The following is a 7,834-nucleotide window of genomic DNA, read 5'->3' as shown; positions in this document are numbered from 1 at the left end:
GATCGCTGGTCATACTGGACTATATCAAACCTACCAGAAGATCAGATCTAAATACTATTGGCCCAAAATGAACAAGATGATCACTCAGTACGTGAGAAGGTGCCAAAGTTGTCAACAAAACAAACGTGGACTTGGTTACACTGACGCTCCACTCAAATCAATCACTGTTTCTCAGCCATTCGAGAAGGTCGGCATTGACTTAATTGGACCACTGCCTCTTTCCGCCGGGAAGGCACACATAATCGTTGCTACCGATTACTTCACAAGATGGGTAGAGACTAAGGCAGTGACCAATAAAAGTGCACAAGCCACCGCTCGATTCATCATTGAAAACCTTATTTGCAAACATGGTTGCCCAAAGAAGATTCTTAGCGATCAAGGCCGAAATTTTATTGCTGATACAATGACTGAAATTGGTAAAATGATGTCAACAAAATGGCAATTCTCTACAGCTTACCATCCACAGACTAATGGCTTAACTGAACGAGTCAATGGCACAATATGTCAAATGTTAGCCCACTATTGCCATGAAAATCCTTCTTATTGGGTAAAAGCATTACCATTGATAACATTCGCTTACAACACAAGTGTTAATAAAAGCATGAAAGTATCTCCTTTCTACCTAATATATGGAAGAGAACCAGTTATGCCAGTAGATATTCAACTTGATGGTAAAGAGAAGAAGACAACGATCCCAGAATACATCAGATACGTGCAGAAAACATGGCCCGAAATAAGAGATCGTGTACGAATCAATTCTGAAGAAGGAAAGGCTAAACAAAAGGAACATCATGACAACACTAAGAAATTAAAGACATACGAAATAGGTGATAAGATACTCAGAAAGAAAAACGTTAGAAGCAACAAGTTTGATGCAAAATACGAAGGTCCGTATGAAATCGTGGATAAAATTGGGCAAACAACTTACTTGGTTAAGGAGCCAAATACTGACAAACTACCAGTACGAGTTCATGGTGCTCAGATTAAACCATATATTCAAATGATAACTAAATCGAAAAGACCAACTAATGTAACCTCGATCATCACTATACTACTCTGTTTGTTTCAAACACCGATCAATACTTTCGAGTATGGTACTCTATTATTATGGCGAGAAACCGAGCATTCAGTCACAATAGGGAGAAAAATGATTGATCTCACTATTCTGTTGCTGAGCCCTTGTGTAAAGTTACCACCATACCCGTATTCAGATAACATCTCCTATTTTCCTTACTTCGTAACCATAACTAACATGTCTCTTTGGGAAATTTATGGAAATCAAAATTATAGCTGCGAAGTTGCCTTTTCCCACCGGTTCAAAGAAAACGCAAGCTTTAATAAATGTGTAAAATATGCCAACGACTACCCACAATATAACATTCATGGATGCCCTCCTGAAATTGCATGCCGAAACGGAATGATAAACCTAGCCTTCTATAAACTGAATAGTTACTGCACGAATTATACTCTCAAAACGCTCCAATCACCCATCGAGAGTGCTTGTCCAGCATTAAGAAGAAATAAACGACTAGATCCAGTTACAACGACACTTCTGGCCGTATCAGTAATAGGTGCAGCTACCTACCTAATTCAACCAACTACAACCGTCCTCACAGACGATTACCGTAAAATAGACATCCAATATAAGACCGAAGTAGGAAAAATAATGAAAACCATCGAAGACAATCTAAGAAAAATAACCGAAGAAATCAGTGAACTCAAATTTTCAATCGATGTTCTGGAAAAGACAATACCTATTTCAATGTTCCAAAACTCTGAAATAGTCCACAATACACTACAACTCAAACAAATATTCAACAAACTAAAAGAAAAACCTAAAGATGCAATCCCAGAGTTATTCGACGTTATTCGAAAATCAAATTACCCTGTGGAAAGTCATGTAGGTTGGATAAGATAGAAAATATCCAGTGTTCATCAACCTTAGTCAACGACACGGATTTCCGAATCAATTTGAAATTCTCAGTTGAGATGATTGATCCTGATGTCAAAATTGTTAAAGGAGACCCATTCACACTAATCACTAGAAATGACTCCGAAATCTGTACCAAGGTTTACAAAGGCCCAAAGTACTTTGCTGTTAATCAAACTAGTCAAGAGTCCTGTGAATTAGGTGAAGAAGAACTATCCAAGTCAAACCTCTATCTTGTATGGAAAGAATATTGTTCGAAGACCCTGATTGATCTATGGGAATTACACAATTGTATACAAGCATCCGACGCTACCTTGAAAGTAACACAGTTGAAGATAGTCGATGAATACTTCTACATTTATTGCCGCGGACATAACATCACCTTATTTGGAATCACAGCAAGCTGTCCTGATCAAGTCATCAAAGTCTCAAGAATGCTAAATTTTACAATTGGAAGCACAAATTATACTGTTTCATCATTGACAATTTTACACTCTGAAAAGATATCCTCATGGACTAACATGATCAACTTAAAATTGATGCCTTACGAACCGACCCAAATCGACCTTACTCCTTTAAACATCCAATACTTGGAACGGTTAATTTCTCAACATAAGACTGCTCCAATCCAAACCCAAACTCTGTTTGACACTGTTAAAAACTATGTTATGATAGTTGCAATAAGCATTATTGCCCTTATGATGTTCATTTTAGTCATACAGCAGTTATTTACAATGATGTTTAGGAAGCCGATAGTTGTATCCTTAGTCCAACAAAAGCCGAGGAAACGAGACCAACGCCGATCAAAAAAGCCGATAATTCGAAATAAAACCGTTAAATCCAAACCCTTCCTTGAACCTCATGATTCTCATGAGAGCATTATTCTAAGTGAACTTTATTAACTAATCATTTATTCCTTTTCTTTTATTCACTTTTATTTTGTAGCTTCCTAGTTCGTCAAAAATCCTCAATAACCCTCTTTTGTACGATCTCCCATTGGAACCTCCTAAATGCATCACGTTAAGTCTCTGTTCGTACTTTATTGTCTTGGTCTCGGAAACTAGAAGATTCTTCGACGACTCTGGTAAAGCTAAAGTTGAAAATTTGAAATGGACAACTTTTAGCATCTACACCACTCAACTACACAATAGAAAATTCGCCAAAATCACCGTAGCTGCTAAAGATCCAGAAAGTTTGAAGAAAGGAGAAAGTAGATTAAGAATAACTTTACGAGACGTAAAATCACTTAAACCATTGCCACCAAATCATTGTACCATCTGTTTTGATGTGGGTCACAGAAGAGAAGACTGTCAGAGTTGTGCTGTATGCTGTTCACCATTACACTTGTCCTCAAATTGCAGATTCCTTGCAGATAAACTCATCCCTAAAGAACCCAAGATACGAGTCACCGGTGAAGCTGTCACAAACAAGAAGAGCAGACACGAAGAGATGAATATGCAAAGACTTGGTGGAGAGAAACTGGTAAATTTAATCCAGAGATCCTGAAAACTTTAGTCCCAATTGGTCCCGCTGACGATCTAAAGCAAACTGTTTCTGTTGTAACCGATGGAATAGACATCAAGTATGGTTTCCCACAAATGGTATTCTCATCCGGATTCTTCGTAAGAGCCATTGGTATACAAACCCTCTATTTCGCTGAAATACTCTCATCAGATCTACGCTACACTGAAGCATCGATGAGTATTCATACCAGTCAGTTGAGATCCGACACAGCTGTCCCTTTCTCGGAAGCAAGAAGTCGATTAATACAAATTATGAAATCCAGAAGAACCATCATTTGGGGCGATGCACAAGAATTAACAGGAAGACTCCACCTCGAATTCACAGATCTCGTACAGTACGATATCGAACTAGTAAATCTTCAAGAATTATATGGAACAGCTCCGTTGGAAACATTGATTCGATTCTTCATGCCTGACACTGGTGGACTGCAACAGACAAGACCAGATAAACCTTACGATGGCAAAAATTATGAAAAGATAAGCCGGTACCTGTTAAAGCTATACCACAAGTACCATCAACTCATAGGCCTTTATGGACAAATACCTTCTGGACCTGAAGCTCGTAATCTCTTGGTGGAAAACAAAGACATAAATTGGTGGATCCAGAACAGAGACTGTTCAGAAAAGCGTCAGGGAGATGTCAAACAATAAAATAATAAAACACTTAAAATAATAAATTATGTAACGATTAATTAGATAAGATTATCCTAGAGAATTCTAGAAATAGATTACTAGATTGTTCACCCCTCTCCTTTAGATACAATTAAAGATAGAAGATTAATAACAAGATAAAATTTAATATATAAATGAATCTGAAAATGTAACCGAACACAGTCAATATTTCCTTGAGTCAGCGAAGACTCGGAAGAGTTAAATAAAGTCTTTTTATATTAAACCTTCGGCCCTCTTTAATTTTACTTCACCAGGAAACAATTTAAACCATTCACCACAGGAGACAATCACAAATCTTCACAATTCCCATCAACATTTAATTAACTTTACTCTAGCCAACAATCATGTAACATCTAACCGAGTCAACATCACCAATTCAAATTCAAGTAATTATAACATTACATTGAATGATTTTAATCGTCTAATTAAAAATGATCGCATTGAATCTAAACTAATGGATAAAAATGGTCCCCATTTATTGCCCATGTCAAGTGAACGTTACATACGGTCAACTCCATTCCCATCAAGTTACCATTCAAGTTGCCAAAATTTCACCGGATTCACTGATCCACCAAATTGTAAGTAAAATCATTTCTTTACTAATCAAGAATCTCAAGTAAAAATGTTTCTTCAATACTTTTCTCTACTCGTTTCATCAGTTAATCTCGGACTTGGATCCAATTTCGACTGGAAATTTAAATGCTCTCAACAGTTTCAGTTCAATTGGCCACAAACAATCATGGTAACAACAACAATATAAACAATTTACTCTCAACACGTTCTAATTGTGGCTCTTCATAGTCCTCACTAAAGGACGCGCAGGAAGTAAATACCTTAAAATTACAAAAACAAAATCGGTATTTACTTCTTGCGCAGCCTTTATTTTACGCAGTAATCTCTTCGAGATGATCTTCTTCATCTACAGAAAACGACTTATTTGAGTGATCAAACTCTCTATTTGTGCAGCATATCACTGCGATTTCCAGTTACATCGACTGCTTTGTGTGACCATAAGAGTTAGAGAGCTGCAACTTATTATTTGTCAATGAAAATTGTTGGTAAACACGGTTGATCGAAGACTTTCTTCAATTTCTGCACAGTCCTCTTGATTTTGGCCTTTGGCTTGAAAACTGAGTAACAATGTTGCGATAATGGTAATAACACCTACAATCATCATTTTTTGACCAATCATTAGATTTGATTCTGGGCTATAAAATAATGTAACTCAATCCAGGAAAATTTAAGGTAATAATTAAGCTAATAAGATATATCCTTCTAACACATATGAGATTTGTGTTTAAATAACCAATTAACTTTATAATAATCTGCATAACCAAATATTTCCAGGTACTAAACAGTCATATTTCGTTTCAAGTGTCTGTTCAAACTCATTTATCAAAATTTGGGTTTCAAATTTTCGTCTGATTACCTATAAGATCTGATAGAATTGTTATTTTAGAAAATATCAAAAAAACCTTGTTGGAAAATCATTCGAATTTATCTTTACTCTAATTTCAAACACTCGCTCAGACTACGCCGGCTCATGGCTGACCTAGTTTATCATTAATTTCAGCTAAAAAACAATTAAACTTGAATGCAATTCACAACAATCACCTGTTCGTTTATTCATTATTAATTTTACCATTGGTTGGCAAAAGTGTGGTAAAGCATTGATAATAATGTCGTAGTATTTAAGTAGTGTTCATCCACTATATTTGAAAGGAAGTTATTGCTGAGAATAAACCCTGAAACTCTGAATCTTGAAGCTATTATAAAACCGTTGGATACACAAACGATAAATTGTAAATTGAACAGATACTTAATTGTAATGAAAATTTAATGAAATATTAAGTAACTTATTAACATAAATTTTTAAATTAATTTCTTTGAGAAATGCATCAGAAATGGTTACTAAATAACCGATTTGACTAGTGACCTAGAGTCGTGATTCAACTACTTTTATGCATTAATACTAGTGTCCAATCCAAGATATTGTTTTATAATTTCATAAGTGGTAAATGAAGCAGCAACCATTGGAATAGCACGCAGATAATTGATAGACATGCCTCTATAAAGTCCACTGACTATTCCATGTTCTTTATATGTTATTATGAGCGTAGACAGAACTCCTTTACTGTATTTATAAGTTTCAGGTTGCATCATGCTAAGTTGCATTCTTCGTCGAGCCACATCTAATGGGTATGATAATGATTGGGAAACAGCGCCTAAAAAGGATATAAAAAATTTTAAATAAAAAGTTCTTCGCTTTAGTTATAATTCTGTATCCAACCTGAAAGACCTCCGCAAAGAAGTTTGGATGGAATATTCAACAACAATTTGTCATCAACATATGTTCCACACCAATGAGGAAAGTGTTCCAAAACAAAACGTTTAAACTCCTCGAATGTATAAAAATAGAGACCTTCGGGTAAAGAAAAAAAAGTAGAATTATTGAATGACCATAGAAACAATTAAATCAATTTTGATTTACCAGAATATGGTACAATCCCTAAAAGGGCTGGCGTCATTCCTCTGTACAAAGCTGCGAATCCTCCTTCATTCTGCACTATATTTCTAATACAACTCCAAATTCTGAGACCAGGAGGAGATGAAAAGTATCCAGAAGCTGCAGTAGCACCGTTTGCTGAGGCGAATTCAACTGAGAAAGATAAACGAGCTCGAACTAAATCTAATGGATAGGTCATGATGACTGCAGTAATACCAGCACCTGAACCAGCAAATAGTTTCAAAAAATGGTTGTTACCAAAAGTTGTCAGCAAATGCTGTGAATCAGAAGGTAGTAAAATTAGTACCATATCTAAAACAATCAAATTTGGTAATTTAAAGGATATTCACCTTCTTATAAATTTCAAAAGTAAAAAATTGAACAGCTGCATAGGGAAAAACTCGCACCATTTGAGCTCCATTTCCTCTATAAAGTCCTGAGAATTTTTCTCGTCTGACAATGTCTCGAAGTCCACTAAATACACCTAAAATGAATAAAATCGATGTTAGAAATGTTGAATAAAACAGTGGACAATTTCCAATTCAGCTTTTAATCGTATTTTTCTAACCAACATAATCGTAAATTCTCTAATATCTCTGGTAAACTCACCATTGTGTTTATAATGAGTGTTATGAGCTTGTAAGAGTATTTTGACTCGGTCCAACGGTGCTACTGTTGTTTTTGAAGCCATACCAGCGATACCTTTGAAATAGAAGAAAATTTGTCTCAATAAAATATTCTAGAACCAGAACAAGAGTAAGAACGCAATAAAAACAATGAAATACTTACCACCAGCTAAGAAGGTTTTTAGATGTTTATTATCTACATCCTTCATGGTGTTTTGTTTGATTTGTTTAAATTAATGTCCAAATTGAATACCAAATAATAAACAACAAAAAAAGCACTTTAAGGTCAATCAAGAAAGGCAGATTACCGGGAAGACGATAAGTTCAAATAAAGCATGGTTCGTTACTCTTTATGATGTAATATGACAACACGTGAGAAGCATGCTTCTTTTAAATTGATACAAAGAATAGCAGTTTCTGAATTTTTATCGAATGATTACTGTACAAAACAGATACAAAATGAATCGAGTATAAGTTGATATTGAAACAGTATTTACATTAACTAATTTGATTATGTTTACATTTAAGTAAGTTACATATGATTTGGAGATACAAAGTGAGGTAACTTTACTTCTTA

The 7,834-nt window shown here is 35.2% G+C and overlaps 2 protein-coding genes across 2 annotated transcripts; one reads left to right on the top strand and one right to left on the bottom strand.

Annotated features, from left to right (window-relative positions):
* Positions 1 to 320: 320 nt before the first annotated feature.
* LOC149093331 (uncharacterized) lies at positions 321 to 4,342 on the top strand. The gene has a single exon (XM_089269061.1). It carries the CDS (start codon positions 404 to 406, stop codon positions 1,916 to 1,918), a length of 1,515 nt encoding a protein of 504 aa, XP_089125187.1. The 5' UTR covers positions 321 to 403; the 3' UTR covers positions 1,919 to 4,342.
* Positions 4,343 to 5,941: 1,599 nt separating this feature from the next.
* Positions 5,942 to 7,779, bottom strand: LOC107369665 (mitochondrial coenzyme A transporter SLC25A16). The gene is made up of 6 exons (XM_015937641.3): positions 7,421 to 7,779; positions 7,241 to 7,333; positions 6,982 to 7,115; positions 6,617 to 6,908; positions 6,416 to 6,547; positions 5,942 to 6,350 (listed from the first exon to the last, which is right to left on the bottom strand). Exons 1-6 carry the CDS (start codon positions 7,464 to 7,466, stop codon positions 6,085 to 6,087), a joined length of 963 nt encoding a protein of 320 aa, XP_015793127.1. The 5' UTR covers positions 7,467 to 7,779; the 3' UTR covers positions 5,942 to 6,084.
* Positions 7,780 to 7,834: the final 55 nt, after the last annotated feature.

The sequence above is a fragment of the Tetranychus urticae genome, chromosome 3 (assembly GCF_039701765.1).
Source record: "Tetranychus urticae isolate SD_2017Ah chromosome 3, NJAU_TeUrti_SD_1.0, whole genome shotgun sequence".
NCBI lineage: Eukaryota > Metazoa > Arthropoda > Arachnida > Trombidiformes > Tetranychidae > Tetranychus > Tetranychus urticae.
Note: the sequence above shows the minus strand (reverse complement) of the source record. Positions and strands in the feature narration are given on the sequence as shown.